The sequence below is a fragment of the Neolamprologus multifasciatus genome, chromosome 16 (genome assembly GCF_963576455.1).
Source record: "Neolamprologus multifasciatus chromosome 16, fNeoMul1.2, whole genome shotgun sequence".
Lineage (NCBI taxonomy): Eukaryota > Metazoa > Chordata > Actinopteri > Cichliformes > Cichlidae > Neolamprologus > Neolamprologus multifasciatus.
The window spans coordinates 1,228,657-1,256,289 of NC_140454.1; the positions used below are offsets into that span (position 1 = coordinate 1,228,657).

Below are 27,633 nucleotides of genomic sequence, written 5' to 3' on the forward strand. Positions count from 1 at the left end.
GGTATTGGCGACAAAAAGGATGGGGAGAGACGGTCTGTATGGGTTACCTTGTTAGCTAGCACGTAAGGCGATCCGCTTGCTTCTCACTGCAGTGTCTCCTCCGTCTCTTGAGCCACAGAGGGGGTGAAATGGTGAAAATCTCTTCCATCTATTGTAGCTCCAGTGGGATAAAATCCTGCTTCAAATGTACGAATTGGATATTCTGTTCGTTAATTTCTAGTAAGCGCCTTGAGGCGACTTTTGTTGTGATTTGGCGCTATATAAATAAAATTGAATTGAATTGAATTGAATAGTAATTCCTCCCGTGCTGTCTAAGTGTCCAGCCCACAGTTGTCCAGCCTAGAAGTAATAAATGCAATTTATATAGGCGGGAATGCTTCGAGGAACTCCTTAATCCTTTCTCTAGAGGAAGCAGAATTTGGAGATGAGTGGAGTGGGCTGATTCGTCTATCACTGCCCATCACTGGGGATGAGGTCACTGAGTTAGTCAAACAACTCTTTGGTGGCCAGGCCCCTGGCGTGGATGACGTTCCCCCTGTGTGTTTCAGGAATTTGGGGGCCATTTAGTCCCTGTACAACCGTTGCAGGAGCTTGGTCTCCAACATGGAAGGATGGTGTCATTATGAAGACATTCTAAGCTTCAATTCCATGGACAAAGTTAATGTCTGTTAAGTCTGTCATGGCTTAAAATGTGACAAAGGAGTTTGACTGTCTAAAATTAGAACAATGACAACTATTAAGTAAACTGTATTTGCTGTAGGAGTCTGTCCTCAGTATTTATTGACTTGTAATGTCAGATCACATTTGCTGCTATGCTCTGTGCTATAAAATAATACATTTTTATTCAAATTTAAATTCCATATTTAAGTTGATTGTTTGGCCTTTATTTTCCCAGGAAGTGAACCACGTGAGACAGTCAGCTCACAAAGTAGCATTAAAGAGTTGCTGTGATTACCTGGCATCTGCACAAAAGTCCTGGAGGACAGATTTCATCAGGAGCTCGGCTGCAGGATCTGACTTTCTGTGGAGCTCCCATGAATTTGTCACCCCCTCCTCCTGCAAGACATGGAGATGAAGTTTCTCTCACGAGTGTAGGTGAGTATAGGTGAGTGTAGGTGAGTGTAGGTGAGTATAGGTGAGTGTAGGTGAGTATAGGTGAGTATAGGTGAGTGTGGGTGAGTATAGGTGAGTGTAGGTGAGTATAGGTGAGTATAGGTGAGTGTAGGTAAGTGTAGGTGAGTATAGGTGAGTATAGGTGAGTGTGGGTAAGTGTAGGTGAGTATAGGTGAGTATAGGTGAGTGTGGGTGAGTATAGGTGAGTGTAGGTGAGTGTAGGTGAGTATAGGTGAGTATAGGTGAGTGTGGGTGAGTATAGGTGAGTGTAGGTGAGTATAGGTGAGTATAGGTGAGCGTAGGTGAGCGTAGGTGAGTATAGGTGAGCGTAGGTGAGTGTGGGTAAGTATAGGTGAGTATAGGTGAGTATAGGTGAGTGTAGGTGAGTATAGGTGAGTATAGGTGAGCGTAGGTGAGTATAGGTGAGTATAGGTGAGTGTGGGTGAGTATAGGTGAGTGTAGGTGAGTGTACGTGAGTATAGGTGAGTATAGGTGAGCGTAGGTGAGTGTGGGTAAGTATAGGTGAGTGTAGGTGAGCGTAGGTGAGTATAGGTGAGTGTGGGTGAGTATAGGTGAGTGTAGGTGAGTATAGGTGAGTGTAGGTGAATATAGGTGAGTATAGGTGAGCGTAGGTGAGTATAGGTGAGTATAGGTGAGTGTGGGTGAGTGTAGGTGAGTGTAGGTGAGTATAGGTGAGTATAGGTGAGCGTAGGTGAGCGTAGGTGAGCATAGGTGAGCGTAGGTGAGTGTGGGTAAGTATAGGTGAGTGTAGGTGAGTATAGGTGAGTGTAGGTGAGTATAGGTGAGTGTAGGTGAGTGTAGGTGAGTATAGGTGAGTATAGATGAGTGTGGGTAAGTATAGGTTAGTATAGGTGAGCGGAGGTGAGCGTAGGTGAGTGTGGGTAAGTATAGGTGAGTGTAGGTGAGTATAGGTGAGTGAAGGTGAGTATAGGTGAGTATAGGTGAGCGTAGGTGAGCGTAGGTGAGTATAGGTGAGTGTAGGTGAGTATAGGTGAGTGTAGGTAAGTGTAGGTGAGTGTAGGTGAGTATAGGTGAGTGTAGGTGAGTATAGGTGAGTGTAGGTGAGTATAGGTAAGTGTAGGTGAGTGTAGGTGAGTATAGGTGAGTGTAGGTAAGTGTAGGTGAGTGTAGGTGAGTATAGGTGAGTGTAGGTGAGTATAGGTGAGTGTAGGTCAGTGTAGGTGAGTATAGGTGAGTGTAGGTGAGTGTAGGTGAGTGTAGGTGATATGTTGACACAGTCGGGTCAGTCAAAGCCAAGTCAAAGTTTTTTCACTTCAACAAATGTATCAAGTGTCACTGTGTCTTAATATACAGTAGAATGAAGTTTTAACACACTCATCAACACACATCAGTTGTTGACAGTCCGTTTCTTTAAGATATGTCATCTATGCTGTTTGCTTCATTTGTAAATACAGCATCTTCATCTTAAACTAATATATTATTTTTTCACATTATTCAGGGTTTAACTCAGCTAACTTGGTCATTAAATATACAAATCAGGTTATTTTGTGTTGTTATTATAATAAAAACACACAAAAGACTCTAAAAGTATCTAACAGTGCACACCATGCTTTAAATCTTATAACTTATAACATTTCCAAACACTGAAAGAGATGAGATGTGTTTCGCTCTGTGTGTGTGTGTGTGTGTGTGTGTGTGTGTGTGTGTGTGTGTGTGTGTGTGTGTGTGTGTGTGTGTGTGTGCATACAAGAAGAACTGCTATGTTGTCCAGCATGTTTGAGTTGTGCATTCGGTAGGTTCTTTCTTCCCAGTGACTCAGCACATTAATACATGGCTTCTGCTTCTCCAGAGGCAAGTACATGTAGTACCTACACACACACACACACACACACACACACTGTAAACTTGAAACTTTACAAAAAGAAAATAAAAATGATACTGTTTCAGTCCACTACTGTTAATGATTTGTTAATATCAATAGGTTTGGCTGGGAGTGATTAATTATTCTTAAATATTATTGACTCTTCTTTATTAACATCATTAGCACCAGTAACCTAATCCATCCATCCATGCATCCTCTTATTCAACAACCTAAGGGGAGAAGCCCAGACCTCCATCCTCCAGCTTATGTGAGGAATCACAGAGGCAATAAAAGGCCTGCTGACACGCCCAGAACACCTCACCAGGAGGTCAAATCAGATGCCTGAATCACCTCAACTGGTTGTTGTGTCTTTGGGCAAGACACTTTACCCTACTGGTGTTGGCCAGAGGGGCCGATGGTGCGATATGGCAACCTCGCTTCTGTCAGTCTGCCCCAGGGCAGCTGTGGCTACAACTGTAGCTGCCTCCACCAGTGTGTGAATGTGAGAGTGAATGAATAGTGGCATTGTAAAGCGCTTTGGGTGCCTTGAAAAGCGCTATATAAATCTTTTAGTCCCTGCACAAAGCTCGTGAGCCTAGGTAATGGTAGGGACGTAGGTCGACCAGTACACTGACAGCTTCACTTCCATACTCAACTCACTGATACAGGCAACTGGAGCCAATATCTCTTCTAGCGTTCATCTCCACTTATTCATACTGGACACCTACAGTTATTTTGCTGTTGATGTCTTTTGCTTATATAACAAATAACACGCCTGCTTTGTGCTTTTTGATTAGTTATAGTTAATTTGAGACCAAATGCGTGACTTCCTGTTGGCTGAATCTTTGCTGCATGTCACTCACCCGCTCTCTTTCCATCTGTCTATCTGTGCTTTCTAATAAAGGCACTGTTTATGTTTCATTGCAAATTTTAAAAAGAAATCCACAGTTTGTTTGCATGTCTTTTATCCTGTCTTCCTTCTCTCACCCCAACCGGTCGCAGCAGATGGCCCCGCCCCTCCCTGAGCCTGGTTCTGCTGGAGGTTTCTTCCTGTTAAAAGGGAGTTTTTCCTTCCCACTGTCGCCAAAGTGCTTGCTCATAGGGGGTCATATGATTGTTGGGTTTTTCTCTGTATCTATGAAGCGCCTTGAGGCGACTTTTGTTGTGATTTGGCGCTATATAAATAAAATTGAATTGAATTGAATTGAATTTTTATTTGCAATGACTGTCCAATGAAAATTAAACGTGCTGTCTTTGGTGCATAGAACAGAGTTTCTGACATCCACAAGAACTTGAATGTTTTTCAAAGGATCAGCAAAGTGACTCAACCTGTTTCCTTCCACAATGATTGGTTTTTCTGGAGATGTGGTGGATTTTGAAGTCATGGCAGTGTCTTGAGTTTCTCTGGGTAGCAGGGGGGAAGAAGGGCTGTTAGGGGAGGTGCTGAGAGAGAACGAGCCGAACATATCACTAGTGTCTGGGAAATCCAGTCTTGGCATCCTCCGAGGGACTGCAGGACTGGTGGCACTGATAGTGGGCTGAGGGGCGGACTCTAAGGTGTTACCATAGTTACCTGATAGTGGGAGGAATAGTAAATGACAGTTTCATTATTTATCAACCACATAAATGCAAGACTGGTATTATTCTTCATGTTTGGATTATGTGACTAAATGATTAGCAGGACACTAAACTCCCCAACACTCCACACATTCACTTACCGAGAGAGAACTCAAAGCTGATAGGCCTTTCTCCAATTTTCCTGTCAATCATGGTGGCCTCAAACAACGCACCAAACAGCAGGAAGCTCTCATTGTCGTCTGCATTAAGCTGGACACAGAAACATCTTCATGTATTCATTTCTCTGAAATTTACACAATACTCTTTTTGCACAACCTACATGGAGAAAGTAATTATCCATCTGGAGACACGGAGGTTTCCAGAATTTTTCAGTGAGGTGATAAACGAGGGACCAAGTACCACGTACGAGCGCGTGGAAAAACATGAAACCTGGGTTTAATTTTCAAGCTCATGTGCCTTTGTATTGAAAAATAGATGAAAAGTGGCACTGCACAAATGGTAAAACATGTATTTACACTTTTTAATCATAATTAGATGCTATCCGGTCGTTAAGTCTGACGTCACTAGCCGTGTCTGGGCCTAAACTCCGCTGCAGGTCCATATATCAAACGATCACTATGGCATTACTGAGAGTTGAAAAACTGTCTAAAGTCTTTCATCTTTAATAAAATGATCAGCGTTCTGCTCTACCAGGTGTAACAATTGAGTTTAACATCCAGGCATCCATGAAAACGGAATTTATGACATTTAACGGAGTTAGAAGTTAGCATGAAGTTAGCTCGCTAGCTTCTATCTAAATACAATATAGCATGTCCTGACTGCAGGGTTTTGGAAACAAATTCAAACGTACAGCTCTGTTATCACTTCCAACATAAATGAAGACAGAAAACTAAACAGCAGTGACATTTTTAGGGTTACTGAAGTTTAGCTAGCTGGTATATAATGATGTGCTACATGACTGCTAGCGACACAGCTATGTTAGCATAATATAAACAAGCTAACTTTTTTTCCACTCGATAAAAGTTAACGTGAGTGTTCTCGGTGGTCAGGAACAAATGTAATCGCATGGCAGGATGCTGTAAAAGGACCAAACTTCAGCCAGGAGAACAACTGAGATAATCCATCCACAATACGAGGTTAGTCATTCATATACTGCTGCATGGGCTGGGCTGTAGTTACATCCTAAGGTTTTAAAAACTGAGTTTAAATAAATGATTAGCGGTAATAAAAGCCGAGGGAGGTCAACAGTGATCACTGACTGTTTTAGGAGCTTTTTGAGATTAAATAGAAGAAAATACATAATATTAAACATGTTAACAACACAAAAGCCATATTAAACGCATACTACTTTAGGCCCGGAAGTAGGATTCATCACGTCATCACTTAACGACCGGATTAGGCTATTTATTAGGATTCTGCATGTTGCATAAAGCGCTTTGAATCCCCAGACACAAAAGAGAAGCACTAGAACCAGGTCTTTCACCATATTTTAAAATCTGCATGAAAGGAGAAATCTAAACAATTAAAAAGTGGTTTGAAGTACAATAATGAAGAAAACTAGAAAGCAGCATAAAATTGAAATATTTAAAGTATGACTGCATTTCAACCATACTTAATTACTTTACTAAATGCATTTTTACACTTCACTGTGCTCTCATCCAGATGGAGATATTACAGGTCAGTAAAACTACTAAAATCATGAACTGTTTGCAAGTCCTGCCAAAAGTCCTGGAATTTTATCTGACTTTAGAAAGAGGCAGCATGATGTTGCCCCATTAGATGCTTTTTCCAACATGTTGTTAACTCAACGGTTTTATGGTTCCCAGTTTGAACCATCTTTTGTGTAATCGATATATTTAGCTTTGGTGGAAGCTCTCAGAATTAGGTTCAATTCAACTCAATTGTACTTGTATACTGCCAAATCACAGCAACAGTAGCCTCAAGGGGCTTTATATTGTAAGGTAGACCCTACAATAATACAGACAAAACAGGGAAAACCCAACAATCATATGACCCTATATGAGCAAGTGCTTTGGCGACAGTGGGAAGGAAAAACTCCCTTTTAACAGGAAGAAACCTCCAGCAGAACCAGGCTCAGGGAGGGGCGGGGCCATCTGCTGTGACCGACTATGGATGAGGGGGGTAAGACAGGACAAAGACACGCTGTGGAAGAGAGCCAGAGATGAATAACAACTCGTGATTAAATGCAGAGAGGTGTTTAAACACATAGTGAGTGAGAAAGGTGAGTAAAGGAGAAACATTCTGAATGCATCATGGGAATCCCCGGCAGCCTATGTCTATTGCAGCATAACTAAGGGAGGATTCAGGGTCACCTGGTCCAGCCCTAACTATATGCTTTTGCAAAAAGGAAACAACAAGTAGGCCTGCAGAGCGAGAGCGAAGTGCTCTAATAGGGTGATATGGTACTACAAGGTCATTAAGATAAGATGGGGCCTGATTATTTAAGACCTTGTATGTGAGGAGCAGGATTTTGAATTCTTTGTTTAATATGTGCGTTGAAGGACATGTCCTGGTCAAAAATTCAATTCAATTCAATTCAATTTTATTTATATAGCGCCAGATCACAACAAATGTCGCCTCAAAAATGACTCCAAGGTTCCTCACAGTGTTACTGGAGGCCAAGGTAATGCCATCCAGAGTAGGCACCTGGTTGTATATCATATTGCTGGGTTTTTTAGTATTTTTTATTTTGGGCCTTTTACAGCTTTATTGACAGATACAGTGAAGAAATGGCAGGAAAGCAGAGGGAAAGAAAGAGGGGAAGACATGCAGCAAAGGACTCACACCCGGGTTGGCCACTTTCAGTTGTACGACATGTGGTTGCCTGTTCAATGCACTGAGCTAAACGGCACCCATTGCTAAAGTACAATAACCTCAGTTTTATCTGAATTAAGAAGCAGAAAGTTAGCGGCCATCCAGGTCTTTATGTCTTTAAGACATTCCTGCAGTTTAACTCATTGGTGTGTGTTATCTGGCTTCATGGACAGATAGAGCTGGGTGTCATCTGCATAGCAGTGTAAACGTATGCTATGTCTTCTAATGATGCTGCCTAAGGGAAGCATGTATAATGTAAACAGAATTGGTCCTAGCACTGAACCCTGTGGAACTCCATAATTAATCTTAATGTGTGAATACTGATAAAATATTGGAGCACACACACACACACACACACACACACACACTCCTCTCACCACAGGAGGAGGATCCACAGGCAGGACCTCTGCTGCAGCTCTTCCTTTGTCATCATCAGCAGCTCCACCTGTGCCTGCTCCTCCTGCAGGGGTTTTCCCATCTTTCCCTCCAGCTTTTCCTGCTTTAGCATCTTTTATTGGCTTCGTTATACGGCTAAGTTTGGAGTCTGACCCCGTCCCTCCCGACAGAATCTCAACAGCCAGCTCCATGTAGAGTCGGCCCCTGATACCAACAGAAATCGGGCAGCTCATTGGTTTCAGTTTAATTCAGTTCCATTCAATTCAGTTTTATTTACATAGTGCCAAATCACAACAACAGACACTTTATGTTGTAAGGTAAAGAAGAATGAACTTTTAATATTACCTGTACGACACACCTTCTCCAATGCCCTCATTAAGCTCCCCTGTGTCATCACCCAAAGAAAAATTTCGAGCAGAACCATACAGGTTGATCCAAGCAGGGCCAAATGTTGGTAAAAACCCTGGAGAAATAATAAAAACAAGAGATATAAAAGTCACCACAGATCAACTAACAGTTCCTCAGTAGTTCTTGTGTCATGGACTTTGTTTCCTACCTCTGTCACCATCCTGTTCATTGGAGATGCATCTCAGGTCAAAGTAATGGGTTCCAATGGCAACGTCGTTCATGCTTCCCTCATCCCAAACCTACGAGGAAAGAGAAGCCAGAATTCTTGAAACATTAGTTTGATATGAGGTCAGTGATTTAAACTTGACTCTTTCCAAGTGTAAATTGCAGTGAAACTACATACAAACATGAAGTGAGCGCTTCTGCGTTCATACCTGGATCTTCAGTCTCTGACACAGAGGAGGAAACATTTCAGTGAAGACAATCTGCTCATTCCACACTGGATCTGCTGTCGACTTTTGTGTTGATGTCCGACCCTGAAGGGACGAGTAAATGATTAGAACATGATTTTGATTTGCACAGTGGTGAGCACTGTCACTTCACTGCGAGGGGGCTCCTGGTGCAAAGTGCTAAAGATGTAAATAGTACAACACTCTAGTGTAAAAGCCTCCCAAATCACCTGCAGAGATACCAGCCCCAGTGACCCTCGGAACAAGGAGGCAGTGAAAAGTTGCTTTTATGTTTAATATCTAAATATAAATGATCAGTCTTATTTGCTAATAAATGACATTTAACCAACCACTTGTTTGAAGAAGCTGACCACAACATATGGGTCTATGAGTGCTGTGTTTTCTCCTATGAAGGCCTTGGTGACATTAGCCATGATGCTGGAGTTGTTGCGGGGAAGGCCTTCAGCTCGATACACCTTCACACAGAAACGAGCCCATGGTCGTTCCGAAGGAAACCCCTCTGGAATCAACAGGTTCCTGAGGATGACAAGAAACCATACACTTATATCAAATTTGCTACGAATTATGAGCAACAAGTGGAGGGATGAGCAGCACAAAGGCAAGTCTTATAATAACTTAAGCTTTTGGATATACTGATATCTCTGATTCGAGCAGCCCTTGTGCTGGCTCAAAGATGTTCATTTCAATGAAGTGGATGCCTGGATCACCTCCTGCACTGCAAACAACAGAGGGTCTAACCAGCGATCCCAATTGTGTCCATCCTCATGAAAGAACTTACTAATTATGGATTTTATAGTCTTATTCAGCCGCTCCCCCAACCTGTCAGCCTGAGGGTGGCAGATGCTGGTCCGAACATATTTAACGCCCAATAATTCGTACAGCTCTTTTAGTGTGACAATGAACAATGTGTTCTGGTCAACTAGTACCTCTTTTACGATAACGACTCGGGAGATGACCTGAAAACAGCACCTGGGCCACACTCTTTGCGCAACTGCCTCCGGATATCATGTTGCATAACCCAGCAGAACTAATACAAAGTGATATTTAATACTCACCACAGCACTGAGTGTGCCTTGAACATCCCACGGAGCACTGTTCAAGCCATCATTCAGAAATGGAAGGAGTATGGCACAACTGTAAACCTACCAAGACAAGGCCGTCCACCTAAACTCACAGGCCGAACAAGGAGCTGATCAGAAATGCAGCCAAGAGGCCCATGGTGACTCTGGACGAGCTGCAGAGATCTACAGCTCAGGTGGGGGAATCTGTCCATAGGACAACTATTAGTCGTGCACTGCACAAAGTTGGCCTTTATGTAAGAGTGGCAAGAAGAAAGCCATTGTTAACAGAAACCATAAGAAGTCCCGTTTGCAGTTTGCCACAAGCCATGTGGGGGACACAGCAAACATGTGGGGGACACAGCAAACATGTGGGGGACACAGCAAACATGTGGGGGACACAGCAAACATGTGGAAGAAGCTGCTCTGGTCAGATGAGACCAAAATGCAAAACGCTATGTGTGGCGGAAAACTAACACTGCACATCACTCTGAACACACCATCCCTACTGTCAGATATGGTGGTGGCAGCATCATGCTCTGGGGGGGCTTCTCTTCAGCAGGGACAGGGAAGCTGGTCAGAGTTGATGGGAAGATGGATGGAGCCAAATACAGGGCAATCTTGGAAGAAAACCTCTTGGAGTCTGCAAAAGACTTGAGACTGGGGCGGAGGTTCAGCTTCCAGCAGGACAACGACCCTGAACATAAAGCCAGGGCAGCAATGGGACGCTTTAAAACAAAACATATCCATGTGTTAGAACGGCCCAGTCAAAGTCCAGATCTAAATCCAATCGAGAATCTGTGGCAAGATCTGAAAACTGCTGTTCACAAACGCTGTCCATCTAATTTGACTGAGCTGGAGCTGTTTAGCAAAGAAGAATGGGCAAAGATTTCAGTCTGTAGATGTGCAAAGCTGGTAGAGACAGACCCTAAAAGACTGGCAGCTGCAACTGCAGCAAAAGCTGCTTCTACAAAGTATTGACTCAGGGGGCTGAATAATTACGCACACCCCACTTTGCAGTTATTTATTTGTAAAAAATGTTTGGAATCACGTATGATTTTCGTTCCACTTCTCACGTGTTCACCACTTTTATTGGTCTTTCACGTGGAATTCCAAAAAAGATGATTCATGTTTGTGGCTGTAATGTGACAAAATGTGGGAAAGCTCAAGGGGGCCCAATACTTTTGCAAGCCACTGTATGTTACTGATGCCTTTGACACTGTGGATCATGACTGGTGGGCATCAATGCCTCAGCTCTCCAATGGTTTAGGTCCTTCCTCTCTTATAAGTTTCTGTGTCAGCACTGATAGTTTTAGCTGCACCTCTGCTTCCCTCCCTTAACATAAGTTTCCATTCTTGGACCACCTTTTGTCTTTGTACCAGGTGCCACTTGGCACTATTTTCCAGAAGAACAATATTTCTTTTCATTGTGATGTGGACAACAGTCAAGTTTATTTTTCAGTGGTTCTCACAGCATCTCCTTGACTGATTTATTTACATAAATCACATTAAAAATGTGTCTCAATACGGGAAAGTACGGGAGGATAAGAAGTGCTATACTATACAACAACCATACTAAAACATTCATGTTTTATGCTGATGTAAGTATTAGTGACATGGAAATCTCCAATAATGATGTGCATTATTTTCATAGATCAGGTGATGTCAACATTGTTAACATGAACATTTAGAGTAATATATTAATTAATTGTCATTATGAAGTCAAATAATAATGTTAAATAATGTTGTATTGAAAAAATGTGTCCCTTAATGATAAATATATTGCTCTAACGTTTGGAAATGATTCAAGAGAAAGATCTTCCTAATTCGTCTGACCTGGACCTTCTACCTATGACTTCATTCTAAAATGAAAATGAAATAGGTGTAATTTTTTAATCATATGATCAGAGCAACTTGAATGAAATCTTTAGCTTCTATAAGCAGTAAAAACTTTAGACTTTAAGAAATATTCATGGAATTTTGTAACATTGTAGGGCTTTGTACTGGAAAAAAGTGTGTTGATGCATCTCAATCATTCAGGAAAGTAAATCTCCAAAAGTTGATTCTGTTCATCTGGACGTAGCATTTTGTGGGAGAAACGTTTCGTCATCATCCAGGTGACGTCTTCAGTCTCAGCTGACTGCAGGTTTCAATCTTATAAACAGTACATTTGCATAATGACTGAAACCAGCCCACTGTAGGAACAATGGGCTGGGAGGTGTTTTGCAGCTTTCTCCATGCCCTGTCATGTGATATATTATTCAATATAGGTCTACTTTGACTTTTAGCATTTATAATAAAGGTGAAGATCAAATGCTTTGCCAACCAACGGTACTCATGTACTACAAAAACATAGTATATTGTTTTGATTAGTGATGGGTCGGTCGCGAACGAAATGGCTCTTAGAGCCGGATCTTTGAAGTGAACGATGTGAGCCGGCTCCTCATTGGGAGCCATGGTTTGGTTTTTTTTCCTTTCTTCTGCCCTCTCTTTCACTTTTTTCGCTTCACGCTGCAAGTCACCCTTGTGTTTGCGCTGAGCAGAGACGGCAAACAGAGCCTTGCGTTTGCGCCCCTCCCCCCTCTGCTTAGTGCTGAGCTGAGGGGGAGGGGCGGTAGTTACACTCGCAACGGCAGTAGCACACAACAAGAGCAGGAGGGAGAGGGAAAGAAAGAGAGCAACAAGAGACAACACCGTCACATTGGAAAGGTACAGTAAAGAAAATGAGTGACACCAAGAAAAGAAGCAAAGTCTGGAACCATTTCAATGTTATTGACAAAACAAAGGCAGAGTGTAGAGTCTACAAGAAAAGGATATCATATAGAGCCGGCTCCACAAACAACATGCACAGGCACCTAGGAACTGTCCACCCATTAGTGCAATGGGAAGATAAAACGCAGTCAGTTGAGTGTGATATTAATATTTCTAAATGCCAACCTTTCCCTTAATCAAAGATCTGGGTGTTCTTTTTTCCCCTTTTTTCCCATATTTTAGTTTATATTTTATTACTGTGGTTTGCAGTGTTTTGTGTTGTTTCACTTTAAATTTGTTTAAAAGGAAAATGCTGAAAATTTAAGTAGTTAAAAGTTGAAATGTATGAAATGTAAATAGTTGGTTTTTGTATTTTATAATTTATTTATTACATTTTATGTGGAGTGAATAAATAAAAGTATATTTACAGTGGCCCCTAGAGACAAAGCACGTACACACTCCAAAACACAACAGAAGTGCTCCAGGATGCTAGGGGGCAGTGTTGAGCTTTTGTTACCTAGTGGCTACACAAGCCAGGAAGTACCAACAATCGGATTGGGTGTGTGGTAGTAACAGGTAAATTAAGTTGTTTTTTTAATTATTATTATTGTGTATTAATACAAAAACAATAGACAATCTAAGTGATCTAGGTAGCTCTGTTTTGGAAGTTCAGTTAACGCTAGAAATGTGTTTTGGAGTTTGTACGTGTTTCGTCTCTAGGGGCCCCCATAAATATTTATATATAAACATACATAAAGAAAACCACATTTTTTTACATTAATAAATTCCTTTTGTGCATAATTTTATATTGTTGTCCATAATTAATTAATTAAAGCAACAAAACAACCTGAAGAGCCGGTTGGGAGCCGAAAGAGCCGTCTCTTTTTAGTGAGCCGAGCCGAAAGAGCTGGTTCTCTAAAAAGAGCCGGAAATCCCATCACTAGTTTTGATGTTTGAAGATGTTCCATAAAAATTGTGGGTAATGTAAAATCTTTGGTGGCCTTGACATTAACCTGGTTTTCAGAAAAATTTAATCAGCTCGAGCTGGTACTGGCATCTACCATCACACAAAATTTGAAAATGATAGTCTAAGGAGCTTGCAAAGAAAAGCGTCTGGACTTCCTTAAGTTGCTTGAAGATGTTTCACCTCTCATCTGAGAAGCTTCTTCAGTTCTAAGGTCAAATGGTGGAGAGTCCCAGATTTAAGCCCCGTGGGAGTGATATGGAAATCTAAAATAATTATGTGCATTATTATTAAAAAAGTCCTGACTTTTCTCTCCAAGCTCCTTAGACTACCGTGACCTGGATGACTGAGAACCTTCACAGACATATTGAAAATGATATCTTGAAAACTGGAACCTAGACTGAAAACAAACAAACAGACAATTTATGTTTCTTTCTAAGAAATCTACAAAAACATCTGGTCAGTTAAATCATGAATGACATTAAAAAGATGGTTCATACTTGTCTATCTGCTCCTCGGCATCACTTGCTTTTTGTCCTGGCTGTATGGTATCTCCCTTCGATGAAATGCTGATGTCACACTTGATATAACCTTTGACCCCAGTGCTAATGTCACCACATTCGGTTAGCATTGCCCACTTATTGATGAACTGGTGACCTACAGGAGTAAGGAAGAGACACCAGTGTGATTTATGAACAGGTAAATTCAATAAATGAAATTAAATCAATTAAATTAATTATCTGAGAAATATATGAGTCTGTGCCAAGTTGGCACAAACACATTTCTGTAGAAGATCACTTCATTAGAATTTGAGTCTTGTTGTTGGTTTGTTTTTTGTGACAGTCAAACAGGTCAGAGTTCGTCATAAAGCAAACAGTTTTCAAAGGCTGCTTTGCCTTTATCTTGACCAAACTGCTAAAACTCTCCACTAGAAAAGTTACGTTACATACGCTACGCTGGCAAAATTATTCCCTCGTCTGTCTTCACACACCTATGAACTTAATGGCCTGATTATTATATGTCTCTTTCCTGCTCTCTCGGAGCACTCCAAGCGCTTTACACATCATGTGTTTTTTACCCATTCATACAAGCACTTTTTTCTGTGCTAAAGTGCTTTCTATCTAACATTCGCACACACTGAGCAACTTGGTGTTGCTCAGTGTGTAAACCACAGGGTTTAATGTGGTGTTGGCCCAGCATTTACAGCTGTAACAGCTTCAGCTCTTCTGGGAAGGCTTTCCAGAAGAAATGTGTTTGTGTGAATTTCCTGGAACATTCTTCCAGAAGCGCATTTCATTCTTAGTCCACAGGGGTTAATAGGATGTTGCTCAACCTTTCCAGCTACAATAGCTTCAACTCTTGTAGGAAAGCTTTCCGCAGAGTGTTGAGGGTTACAGATGCTAACAGACTCAATAAACTAATCCACAGTGTAATGTTGTGAGCATGGAGCTGGACTCCCTTAAGGCGGTGTTGGAGAGGCGGATGTTGTCCAGGTGCTGGAGAGTGCCTCGCACCTACTCCGTGATGTTTTTTCATTAAGTTTTGCACTTTATAGTAAAATATGAATCATACATATTTAATCTCTGTAATATTCTGGATATTTATAATTGAGCTACTTGTATATATTAGAGCTATTTCTTATATTTTGTAATGTTGTAATACTTTAGTTCATTCTGTTACTCTTTTTATTGTCTTGAGCAACTGTAACCAAGTATTCTGATTTGGATTCTCAGCATCCACTGACTCTGCTCTGTGATTTTATGCACCACTTCATGGCTAATTTGCAAAGTGGAAGCAAATTCCCAATTACTTCCACTTTGTTATAATAAATAACAACAAACAGTTACGTACGACTACATACGACTCTGGATACTGTAGCTCCTGTGAAAACTAAGGTCTCTAATCAGAAGTACCTGACCCCGTGGTATAATTCTCAAACACGTAGCCTAAAGCAGATGACTCGTAATCTGGAGAGGAAATGGCGTGTCACAAATTTAGAGGATCATCATTTACTCTGGATGGCATTACCTTGGCCTCCAGTAACGCTGTGAGGAACCTTGGAGTCATTGTTGACCAGGATATGTCCTTCAACGCACATATTAAACAAATATGTAAGACTGCGTTCTTCCATTTGCGCAACATCTCTAAAGTTAGAAATATCCTGTCTCAGAGTGACGCTGAAAAACTAGTTCATGCATTTATTACTTCCAGGCTGGACTACTGCAATTCATTATTATCAGGATGTCCTAAAAACTCCCTGAAAAGCCTTCAGTTAATCCAAAATGCTGCAGCAAGAGTCCTGACAGGGACTAGAAAGAGAGAGCATATTTCTCCTGTTTTGGCTTCCTGTTAAATCCAGAATTCAAAATCCTGCTCCTCACATACAAGGTCTTAAATAATCAGGCCCCATCTTATCTTAATGACCTTGTAGTACCATATCACCCTATTAGAGCACTTCGCTCTCACACTGCAGGCCTACTTGTTGTTCCTAGAGTATTTAAAAGTAGAATGGGAGGGAGAGCCTTCAGTTTTCAGGCCCCTCTTCTGTGGAACCAGCTTCCAGTTTGGATTCAGGAGACAGACACTATCTCTACTTTTAAGATTAGGCTTCAAACTTTCCTTTTTGCTAAAGCATATAGTTAGGGCTGGACCAGGTGACCCTGAATCCTCCCTTAGTTATGCTGCAATAGATGTAGGCTGGCGGGGGATTCCCATGATGCATTGAGTTTTTCCTTTCCAGTCACCTTTCTCACTCACTATGTGTTAACAGACCTCTCTGTATTGAATCATATCTGTTATTAACCTCTATCTCTCTTCCACAGCATGTCTTTATCCTGTCTTCCTTCTCTCACCCCAACCAATCACAGCAGATGGCCCCGCCCCTCCCTGAGCCTGGTTCTGCCGGAGGTTTCTTCCTGTTAAAAGGGAGTTTTTCCTTCCCACTGTCGCCAAAGTGCTGCTCATAGGGGGTCATATGATTGTTGGGTTTTTCTCTGTATCTATGAAGCGTCTTGAGGCGACTTTTGTTGTGATTTGGCGCTATATAAATAAAATTGAATTGAAGTTAATTGTGGAATATTTAGTAGTAAGGAAATTTCATGACTGGACTTGTAGCACAGGTAGCATCCTATCACCTGACCTCGCAAGGGACTATACTGATGCTTAAGCTAACTTTGGTAAAATGCACGGCAACATTTGTGTTAATATTGTACATGATTACTTTTCAAATAACATTAACTAATTTGATAATCACGTCTCACACTGGAATTTACTAAGAACGGGTTGTTCTAAGTTGTTTTCTAATGTTTGTAGTCTCCATGCTGATAACTGATTTCAGTTATTTGGATTGGTGTGTCTGATACGTTTGGCAACATATTGCATATTAAAATCTTAGGATACCTGGCTGTTTGTAGACTGTCCACACATCTAACTTAAAGGATCCAACAGAGAAACTCCTCAGCATTTTAGAGTGTAAAACCTGGAGAGAGAATGAAGGCAGAAACTAAAATCACTTAAAAGCTAAACACTGGATTTTTGAACCGTATCGCTGCAGTCTTTACCCACCGTCAGCTTGATCACTTTGTCGAAGAAGAGATCTTTGTGGGCAAAAAAGTCAAACACGAAATACTGATGGAAAGAAATGACAGGGTGACAGATTGTGTTAATGCACAATAAACTATTGCACTGAAGCACAGCTGGTTCAAATGGGTTCTTTTTGTTTATTTTTATTTTTTACCTCATTGTAAAAAGGAGCATTGGTTCCTTCCTTGACTGATGTCTGTTTCTTCTCATCACCAATCTCTATCACTATGCTCGGGTCAATGTTTTCCCCCACGAGCTGTCTGGCCTCTGTGATATTAATGGCAATCTATGAGCCAGATAAACAACAGCATGTGTTATTAGAGCATGTGTTCCCATCAGGGTTAAGACAATTGTCCAGTTTACATACAACTGAAAATATGAAATACCAGCACTCACATTTCTCAGTACATTAAAAGAAACACATCTAGTAGACTACCAGCGAATTGTGGATGCGATTACCTGGAAGCTCTGGGGTTTCGCTTCACTGTCCTGAATGCGAGTATTCAGTTTGGACCTATGGAAAGACGGTCAGAGACAAATGAGGTTATTGCTAGTAGAGAAACACAGTTCAGGTGTATTTAGGGCCACGGTTACTTCTCTAGTTGGCTATTGTTTCTACAATTAAATATTACAGTGAAGGAAATAATTATTTGATCACCTGCTGAATTTTTAAGTTGGCTTACTTCCAAAAACTTAAAAAATTCAAATTTTTATAGTATTTTCATTTTGATGGAGAAGGACATCAACCAAAACTCCAGAAAAACATTAGATAAATATAAAGTAAGACTATAATTAGCTAAGAGACCTGAGTCCAGCGATGGGTTTTTAGCAGGGGTGCAACGATACTCGTATCGATATTAAACCGTTCGATACAGTGCTTTCGGTTCGGTACGCATATTTATCGAACAATACAAAATTTTAAATTTATTTTATCAACTTTTCTTCTGACGATGCTGTCTGTGTTGAGCGCTTAGTGGATCTGCGCTCGACAGTGCAGCCTAGGCGGAGTAGTCGAACGCAGATCCACTGAGTGCAGCGCAAGCTAGCAAGACAGAAGCTAAGCTCGTTGCAACATGGCAAATTGAACCTCCCCCACCCTCATTCAGATCTGGCGTTTGGAACTATTTTGGTCTTCATGTGACGTATGACCCTGAAGGTAAGCGCGTCATGGACTAAAGTAAAACAGTATGTTGGATGTGTCAGCAATGCTCAATTACATGGGTGGGAACTAGTGCGTTAGCGCAGTTAGCTCGTTAGCGCAGTTAGCTCGTTAACGTGTTGGCCGTCCAGCCCCACGCACGGAGCGATCCGCGGTAGCTCGTTAACGGAGATTTGCCGTGTTGTGGCGTTAACGTCATTTCAGATTAACGCTGACAGCACTAGTGGGAACACAACGAATATGACTGCACATTTACTCCGACATCATCCTAGTGCAAAGACAAGTGGAAGCAGACAAAAACAACAAGCACGCATGCTACAAACTTTACCCGAGTCATTTAGACAGCCGTTAGCACATGATTCTCCTTATGGGGACCTGATATGTTTAATATGCTGCTGAGAATATAGCCCAGAAGAAGCGTATAGTAGAGCTTTTATTTTGGAAAGAGACATTTCTCTGTAATAAACTCTCTTTTCCAAAGATGAGTGATTTCTCCATCAGATATTTATTTTTTTATTACTTTGTTGTTTCAGCAACATTAAATTTAAAAACTGTACTTTTGAGTTAAAATATATATTTATAATTTTAATAAATGACAAATTAAAAAGGCATGAACATTTTTTTTGCATCGAAAAAATATCGAACCGTGAATTTTGTGTATCGTTGCACCCCTAGTTTTTAGGTAATGGTTTAACTACAACCAGCTTGAAAGCCCGTGGTACATAGCTGATAGCATAGACAGGCTGATCATATTTAAGATTAACTATTGGTAGGACGTCTTTGATCAATCTTGAAATGGAGGCTAAAAGACTCCAGTGTTAACCTCTGTGCTGTTGCAAGCTGGGCAGCACGTTGAGGGTCACTAAGACAGAAAAACTGATCCTTAAGGACAGTAACCCTTTGGAGAGTGGAGCTGGATTCGCTAACAGCGGTGCTGCAGAGGGCAATGTTGTCCAGTATAAGAACAATGCTGGACAATACCTCCCACCCACCACATGAAGGTTTGTGGCGGAGCTAAAGCTTCGAGTTGCAGAGCAGCTTTCAAGAAGTCTACAGGAGAGAGTATCTGTAGAGAGAGGAGTCGGCTAAAACCCCTCCTGAGATGGATGCAAACCTGGTGACCAACTACAAGAAACACTGTACCGCCATGCATACCAACAATTTATAACTTTTATGTTATACAATGAAACTACCATAAAATTAGAGACTGTTCATTTCTTTCTCAGAGAGCTAATTTATCGATTCAGTGGGAGAGGAAAGGATTATTTATTATATATCTTCTTTTATTGACCCAGTTCCAACCCCAAAATGTTGTTACCACCAGTCACCACTGACACATAATATTTTCCTAGAAGTGTTGCTATGGAAACACCTGTCTGGACAGAGATAATCTGATTGGTACTGTAAGCATGAAAACTCGTACCTGTTGGTGTTCGGGATTGTTCTGGTTCTTGCTGCAGATTGTTTTGGTTTATCGTCAGTGTTTTCTCCCTCCAGTAGGAGAGAAGCTTCAGGAGCGGCCTCCACCTCACTGTCTGTAAGCATAAACAAACAATTTCAGGATTCTTTCCTGACTGAAAAGATCTTAAAGGCCAGTCAGTAGTGATCGTTTGGGGGAATTGTGTGTACATGAAAAATGCGCAACCATGTGCATATACTGTTGTTGCATGAGTGCCCCCATCCCTTTTCCTTTCTCTCTGGCCACATGTCTTTATTAGTTTATTGTTTATTGTTTATTTTTGTAATTCATTTGTGGATCTTAAATGTTTAGAGATGAAAGTTCTCAGGTTTTCAAGTTTTGCATCTGTTCAAAATGTAAGTGAAAAAATTAAAATGGGTTTATTCTTCTTGAAAGTAACGTTGTGGTATATCAGCGGTATTTACAGTTACATGTTGTCAAATATGGGGGTGCTAATCTGTTTATTTACATGGTGTAAACGTCTGATGTGAGCATTGTTTCCAAAAGTTAAAGTAACACTTAAATTTATGCAGGAATATGAGGCAAAGAAAAATGAGACGGCATCGTGTGAATTTTAAATTAATTTTAAAGTAATTTAAATTTTGAACTCAGTCTATTATTTTTGGATCAGCTCAGAAATAATTTAGATTTTCCTAAAGGTGAAGTGAGTATATTTCTTTTCTATTCTTTTTAACGCTGGATCAAGAAGGCAGCCATCTTTAACGCACGCAAGATGACAGGAAAGATACGAACATAAAAGTCACAGTAGTACAAGTATTTCCAAGTAGAAGAGAGTAAACATCAGACAGTGGTTATTGTAGTGCTATCATACAGTTGTACATCAGTCACTGTAATGTTGGCTTATTTATAGCTGAGATATATACTGTGAACAGCAGATGATAATGAAATCCTCCTCAAACCACTTGTAACACACAGTTAATCCTGAAACTGAAACATGACTATGACAACTACTTTTTAAAAAGGAATTTAGGAGAAAAAAACCTGATAATTAAAAATCATAACACTAGATTTGTTATAGTAATTCAACTCCCTACTTACTGAGTTTAAAGCTGCCTGTCATGGTACTGAAATAGACAAGAAACATGTTTTGAGATGGATTTTATTTGATTGTTAATTTGAAACCTAAAAGGAGTTTGTGCATCTGTTTTATTTATAAAAGACCAAAAGCTGCTGCACACGTTTTTAATTATTGAGCTCTGTCTCTCTGCGTGTGAGTGTGTTTACCATGTCAGCACCAATGACTGTATGAAAGGTGAATGACGTAGCTCCACTTCCACCTACCGTATAAAAATAAAGTCCCTCCTGTCTCCTATTTCTAACCTCTTTTCCTTGACCTTAAGAAAAAATGGGTAGGAGAACTGACAAGGACTTAGAAAAAGACCTTAAATTTGTGTCTTCTTAACAATGTGATGTTCAGATGTGTGTTAATCAAACAGTTTATAAAAAATATCAACAGGTTATGGCCTTGAATGGAATATGTGTAAAGGTCTGTTTTTCGTTTATTGATATAAGCCTGTGCAGCTACAGCTAGTGTCCAGTAGAGGGCTCTGTCGCTTAGTTAGTGGCAAGCTGCACTTCAAGCTCAAACCGCATTTTGTGGTGCACATGTGCCAGTAGGCGCCTTGAGGTGACTTTTGTTGTGATTTGGCGCTATATAAATAAAATTGAATTGAATTGAATTGAATAGGCAGCTCTCAACGAAGCGCGAAGCAGCGTGATACCGAACTCTCGCGACATTAACACATTGCAGCCCTTGGAATGCAGAGCGAGGTACATGTTTTAAGTTGTATTTGATTTGATATTTTCTTGTATTTTCTACTCTGAGTTTATATTAGTAATAAGCGTCTAAAAGATGTATTTTGTATTTCTGTTTAGTTTTCATGGTGTATTGGCGCACCTCAGCACTGTTAGATTCTGAATGAATCTTGAAGTGGAAATCACTGCACCCGTGGAGGATCTCTCTACTTCTTCCTTGGTCTGGGGGACTGCTACAGTGAAAACTCAGTCGCTGAGTGAAGGCTAGTTGCTAACCCCATGCCAGATGAGTGCAGCCTGTCGAGCAGGGTCCGTGTGTCAGCTGTGAGAGACTTTTACACCAGTCAAGATCATCACTGATTCGTTGCCTTCCTCTACTTTGAACTCTGATGGTCACTTTACAAAGGTGCAGGTATTACGCCCATTAAGGACTTTGCTGATAACCAAGTTACAAAGTTAAAATGTCTGCACACTAATTCAGAGTTAGTTGCCTTAAATATTTTTGTGGTTTACAGCCTTAAAGTCAGTGAAGGTTCTCAGTCATCCAGGTCATCGTAGTCAAAGGAGCTTGCAAAGAAAAGCGTCTGGACTTCTTTAAGTTACTTGAAGACGTTTCACCTTCATCCGAGAAGCTTCTTCAGTTCTAAGGTCAAATGGTGGAGAGTCCCAGATATAAACCTGGTGGGAGTTTCCCCCCACAGAGGGACAAAGGACCCCCTGATGATCCTCTAATCGCCTGAGCTAAGGTGTGGAACTGGGTGTGGGTCCCAATCAGCCAGAGTTTCGGGTGAGTTCATTGTGAAACCTGGCCCCACCTTATCATGTGATTTCCTGAGGTCAGGTGGCCCAGGATGTGAGTGGGCGTTAAGGCGTCTGGGGAGGGATCTCAAAACTGGATTATAGATGTCAGACAGTTGGTGTCATAAGCCCCGCCCTCTGTTCAAAGATGGTCACTCACAGTGGACATAGATGCTTCTTTCACTCCTCTTTCAAACCATCTGTCCTCTCTGTCCAAAATGTGAACATTGGCATCATCGAAAGAGTGACCTTTGACCTTTAGATGCAGATGGACAGCTGAGTCTTGTCCTGTGGAGGTGGCTCTTCTGTGTTGTGCCATGCGCTTGTGAAGTGGCTGTTTGGTCTCTCCAATGTAGAGGTCTGGGCGTTCCTCGCTGCACTGTACAGCAAACACCACATTGTTAAGTCTGTGTTTTGGAGTTTTGTCTTTGGGATGAACCAGTTTTTGTCTGAGCGTGTTGCTGGGTGTGAAATGCACCCATTTGCCACAGCCAATCCATGACTCCAGACATAGATAAACGAATGGAAGCTTCTGCTTACAACCAACATTTGTGAAGTTATTGCTAAGCGCATGAAAACATCGATCAGCTCTTTAATGATCGCCTTGAAAAGGAAAGAGTACGACTGATGTTAAACAAAAGGGTCTATGGTTCTTTGTTTGGTGATAGACAAACTGAAACGTCATTCCCAGATGGTTCATTTGTGCAATCAAAGGCAGATTCCACTGGCAGTCGTGAGGTGGAAGCAGAAGCTGAACTTGCAGCCAAAGTGGAACAAGCAAAGTCCACACAAGAAATAATGGCACAGGAAACCAAGATCAGCCAAATGGAAAATGAGTGGAAAGGAAGTGGAAACAAAGTTAAAGTTGGAGGAATAGAAGACTAAACTTCAACAGTTAAAGGCAGACAGTGAAGTGAAAGTAGCAGCTGCACGAGTAAGAGCCCTTAGTGCTCAAAATGAGATTGAAAACCATGATGATGAAAACTGCCTGAGTGGATAGTACAGAGATGGAGCTAGACAAAAGCCAAGACTGCCCCAACTTTGCTCGCTTTACATTCATACAAAACAAAGCTAAAGTAGTTTGTAATCCTGTTGCCTCACCATTCCTAATGAGCGAAAAGACATCAGAAGAGCGGCACGTTAAAAGAGTGAAGGCACTCAGTACCACCAACTAGTGATGACAAGAAATTGTTCATCCAGGAAAATCATCTCTGGATGTTTGAGAAGGGGTCATGTAACCAAAGAATGCTGAGGACGTCACTCTTGTAGTAATTGTGGTCGGCGTCACCCCACCTGTCTACACACAGACAGAGTGAATGAACATAAAGAAAGGAAAACTGAAAATTCTAAATCCCCAGATGAAGGTGTAAACAAGGAAGTGCATAATGTCATGACTCATGTACTAACAAGGAAAACATCCTCCACATCCAGCATAGTACCAGTATTTGTGTCAGTTGCGTCTAAGCCGCAGAAAGAAATATTACATATGCCCTGCTTGACACCCAGAGTGACTCATCATTTATTTTAGAGGATTTGGCTTCAGAACTAAATGTAGACGCCCTACCAGTGCAGTTAAAACTTAGCACCATGACTTCTGTTGACACAGTTGTTGCCAGTAAACTTGCCAACAACTTACAGGTGCGAGGGTTTGACTCTGAGACTCCTGTCCGAATAGAACAAGCCTACTCTCGTGACTTTATCCCAGTTGACAAGTCTCATATCCCTACCAAGGAAACGGCACTACATTGGCCACACCTTGAAGGCTTAGCTAACAAGTTACAGCCAGTGCAGAACTGTGAAGTAGGTCTATTGATTGTTCAAAATAAACAAACCTTTTGCACAAAGAACCATTCTCGGATGGAGTATTATTATATAATCCCCACCTAGACACCTTTCACTGTTCAGCAAAATTTCTCGGTGTCTCATTAAACGACACTTCTTCTTCTTCTCACAGGTCCAGATATGATCAACTCATTGGTGGGGGTACTCTGTCGTTTCAGTAAGGAAAATGTAGCCATAATCTGAGATATCGAGAGAATGTTCCACCAGTTCGCTGTTTGTCCAGACATGTGCAACTATCTGAGATTTCTGTGGTGGCAGGATGGACAATTAGACACAGAACCCAGAGAGTACAGAATGGCTGTACATCTATTCGGTGCCAGTTTATCCCCTGCTTGTGCTAATTTGGGCCTGAAATACTTAGCACAACAGCACAGAGCAGACTATCCTAAGGCCTCAGAGTTTGTTGAACAGAACTTTTATGTAGACAATGGTCTAATTTGTGTCCCATCAGTTAAAGAGGCACAAGAACTCATCACCGAAACGCAAGCGCTTTGTAGACTTGGCAAAACTGGATTATAGATGGCAGAGAGTTGGTGTCGTGAACCACCGCCTCTGTTCAAAGATGGTCGCTCACAGTGGACATAGATGCTTCTTTCACTCCTCTTTCAAACCATCTGTCCTCTCTGTCCAAAATGTGAACACTGGCATCATCGAAAGAGTGACCTTTGACCTTTAGATGCAGATGGACAGCTGAGTCTTGTCCTGTGGAGGTGGCTCTTCTATGTTGTGCCATGCGCTTGTGAAGTGGCTGTTTGGTCTCTCCGATGTAGAGGTCTGGGCATTCCTCGCTGCTGTACAGCAAACACCACATTGTTAAGTTTGTGTTTTGGAGTTTTGTCTTTGGGATGAACCAGTTTGTGTCTGAGTGTGTTGCTGGGTCTGAAGTACACCGGGATGTCGTTCACATTTTTGGAGGTGAAACGTCTTCAAGCAACTCAAAGAAGTCCAGTCTTTCCAAGCTCCTCAGACTTCGATGACCTGGATGACTGAGAACCTTCACAGTTCTCTTGATGTTATGTTTGTTGTTCTAGCTTTGAGTTTCTGTCACTGTCTTTCCTGTGTTCCGTGTTTCGTATCCAGGCAGTCGTGTCTCTGTGCATACGTCATGTTTTAACATGTCCTATGTAAGTGTGTTCAGTTTTGCTTCCCCTTTGTCCTGTTATGTCCAATTAGTCCCAGCGGTGTTTCTATCTGCTCCCTATCGTCTGGTTATTCGGTGTATTTAAGTCCTCAGTCACATCCTTCATTAGCTGTGTGTTCCTCACTCATCATGTTTTGTCATGTCATATCCTCACTTTTTAGGTCATTTTTCCTAGTTTGAGTTTTTGTTTTATTTCTACTGCTCGTGTGCTGTTTCTCAGTGAATAAAAGCTGTTTCCTCAGAGTCCTGCGTTTGGCTCCAACCTCTGCCTGCACAGCAAACCTTGATAAATAGTATTGTGCTAAAAAGTTGCTTTATAACATTCAGGATGTGTATCATCTTTTTAAAAAGTAACTATTTAATAATATAACTAATTAATTTTGAAAATGAGTAGTCAGTAAAGTAGCAGGATTACTTCCTTTGAGAAATAATAAGTAATTAGTAACTAATTACTATATATTAAACTTGACCAACACTGTTCTAGAGTGAGGGAGCCCATTAGGACCAAACTGGCTCTGGATTCCTGATTTCAAGTAAAAAGAATAATGAAAAGTTCTCCATTCAACAGTTTTTAAGTATTTATTAGTTTTATGAAACTTTGCATTAATATCACTAAGATGTTTATGTGCTTTATATATGTTAATGTGAGGATTTAAAGTGTACTCATTCCAATTACAGGGCCTCGAAAGAGCCCTGTATTGTTATTTTTCGTCACTACCTCCCCGAGTCGGGAGTGGGTAATTTACGCGCCTGCTGCCTTCCTTAGATGTGGTAGCTGTTCCTCAGGCTCCCTCTCCGGAATCGAACCCTGATTCAGCACGACATCATATTTTTAAGGATGTTGTGTGTTTGAGGCAGGTGTGTGTGTGTGTGTGTGTTGCAGGCCTTACCTGTGGCTCCCTTGTTTGCCAGAACCAGATCTTCATTGTCTTTCTTCTTCTTCTTCTTCACTTTCAGGCCAAACATTTTTTTGGGCTTCCTGCTCACAGGAGAGTAAACCTTTCATGTAGTCAGGACTTATTTCACCCTTTTCAGCTTTATCTTTATGTTGAAATGCAGGTCAGCTAATAAACATGAGAGCACAGACAAAGGAAAAGCCAGATACATCTTTGTGTCTGATCCCTTTTTTTAACCTTTTAACATCCAACAGATCACTGGCAACATATAATTATATGTTATTGTTAATTTATTGAGTAAAATAACTTTTTAGCCACTGATGAGCATAGGCTTGATGTCTTTCCTGCAGCACGAGAAGCTGAAATATGTAAACTATCATTCATTTTCTATTAAACGTTGCCTGTTTAACTCCTTTGCATATAGTAAATATATAATCATAGAAACAGAGGTTTAACCATAGACCTAGTCCAAAACTAGCATGTGAGATTTCGCTCTCACGCCCATCTACTATGGATCAGGAGAGACATCCTCTCTATTTTCAAGAATAAGCTTCATAATTTCAAATAAGACAAATAAGCGAAACATCGCAGCAGTGAGATGTTTCCTACCTTTGTTTGGGATCCAGTGTGAGTCACAAGACCGCACTCTTCACTTTTGCCAGTTGGACACGCAAGACTGCACGTTATATGCTTTCGGTGACTCAGAGTCAGAGCTGTTGAAGCAACGCATTGGATAGCAGCCCGATTATGTGATTGGTGGTTGAAATGTTTGTTCAAAAAGTTCAGTTGTAAAACTGAGGGAGCGTGTGGTTCATGCACGCACCAACCCTTCATACAGGCCACCAAGGAAAACAGGAATCCTGTTTTCCTTGGTGGCCTGTATGAAAGTTTAGAAGCATCCTCCTACCAATTTCTTTGGTCTAATATTTGTGTTTTTACATTAAATAGTAATGCTAGCAGATGCACCTCGTACATCGTGCTACAAGTACCTGAAGCTGTAGCAAAACTAATGCTAGTTTACTGCTAGTAAAGGTGCAGTAGTAGTATTATTGACAGCAGTGCTAATATTTGCTTTTTCTATTTATCTGTCATTGGATATCAAATAATCTGATCTGCTGGTCACCTGAAAATAAGTTACTGTCTCTAATTCGAGGCTAATAAATTAATACATAAGCAAAGCTGTTTATCTAGCACTGTATGTGTGTGCTTATCCTGAACCTTGTGATCATGTGACCAGGATGTATGATATTTGGAGAGTTAACAAACCCACCCATGGTAAACAGAGGAACTCACACCCTGTCAGTGCAATCATCCAGATGATGACAGATGCTCATGTCGTCCTTTTACATATCAGCTGGAGCATTTCGGACTAAGCTAAATGCTAATTCAGCACATTTTATTTACATTTTGCATGTGTGCGTTGATATTGGATGCCAAAGAAATCCTTGTAGTTGTTATGTATGTTCTAGACTGTGGCCTTTTATTAAATAGAACATCAGATTTTAGGCTCATTTTAATATGATCTGTGCTTATATGTGAAAATTTTTACCCATTTAAATACACTAAATAAAAGTATGTTTTTCTATTATTACATATAGTTAGAAAATTTCCCATTATCATTATT

The 27,633-nt window shown here is 41.0% G+C and overlaps 1 protein-coding gene across 1 annotated transcript in view; it reads right to left on the reverse strand.

Moving 5' to 3' along the window:
- The window catches only part of fer1l6 (fer-1 like family member 6), a 65,699-nt gene extending 38,952 nt beyond the window's left edge, over nt 1-26,747 (reverse strand). Inside the window, exons 1-17 of the mRNA XM_085136079.1 lie at nt 26,619-26,747; nt 26,004-26,092; nt 19,521-19,632; nt 17,398-17,452; nt 17,093-17,224; nt 16,921-16,983; nt 16,756-16,834; nt 13,857-14,013; nt 8,913-9,099; nt 8,548-8,649; nt 8,322-8,412; nt 8,111-8,228; nt 7,747-7,969; nt 4,675-4,783; nt 4,286-4,529; nt 2,843-2,963; nt 956-1,056 (exon numbers count right to left, since the gene is read on the reverse strand). Coding sequence (XP_084992205.1) covers nt 956-1,056; nt 2,843-2,963; nt 4,286-4,529; nt 4,675-4,783; nt 7,747-7,969; nt 8,111-8,228; nt 8,322-8,412; nt 8,548-8,649; nt 8,913-9,099; nt 13,857-14,013; nt 16,756-16,834; nt 16,921-16,983; nt 17,093-17,224; nt 17,398-17,452; nt 19,521-19,632; nt 26,004-26,079 — 1,970 coding nt within the window. The 5' untranslated portion in view covers nt 26,080-26,092; nt 26,619-26,747. The remainder of the gene's footprint in view (nt 1-955; nt 1,057-2,842; nt 2,964-4,285; nt 4,530-4,674; nt 4,784-7,746; nt 7,970-8,110; nt 8,229-8,321; nt 8,413-8,547; nt 8,650-8,912; nt 9,100-13,856; nt 14,014-16,755; nt 16,835-16,920; nt 16,984-17,092; nt 17,225-17,397; nt 17,453-19,520; nt 19,633-26,003; nt 26,093-26,618) is intronic.
- Between the last annotated feature and the right edge of the window lie 886 nt (nt 26,748-27,633).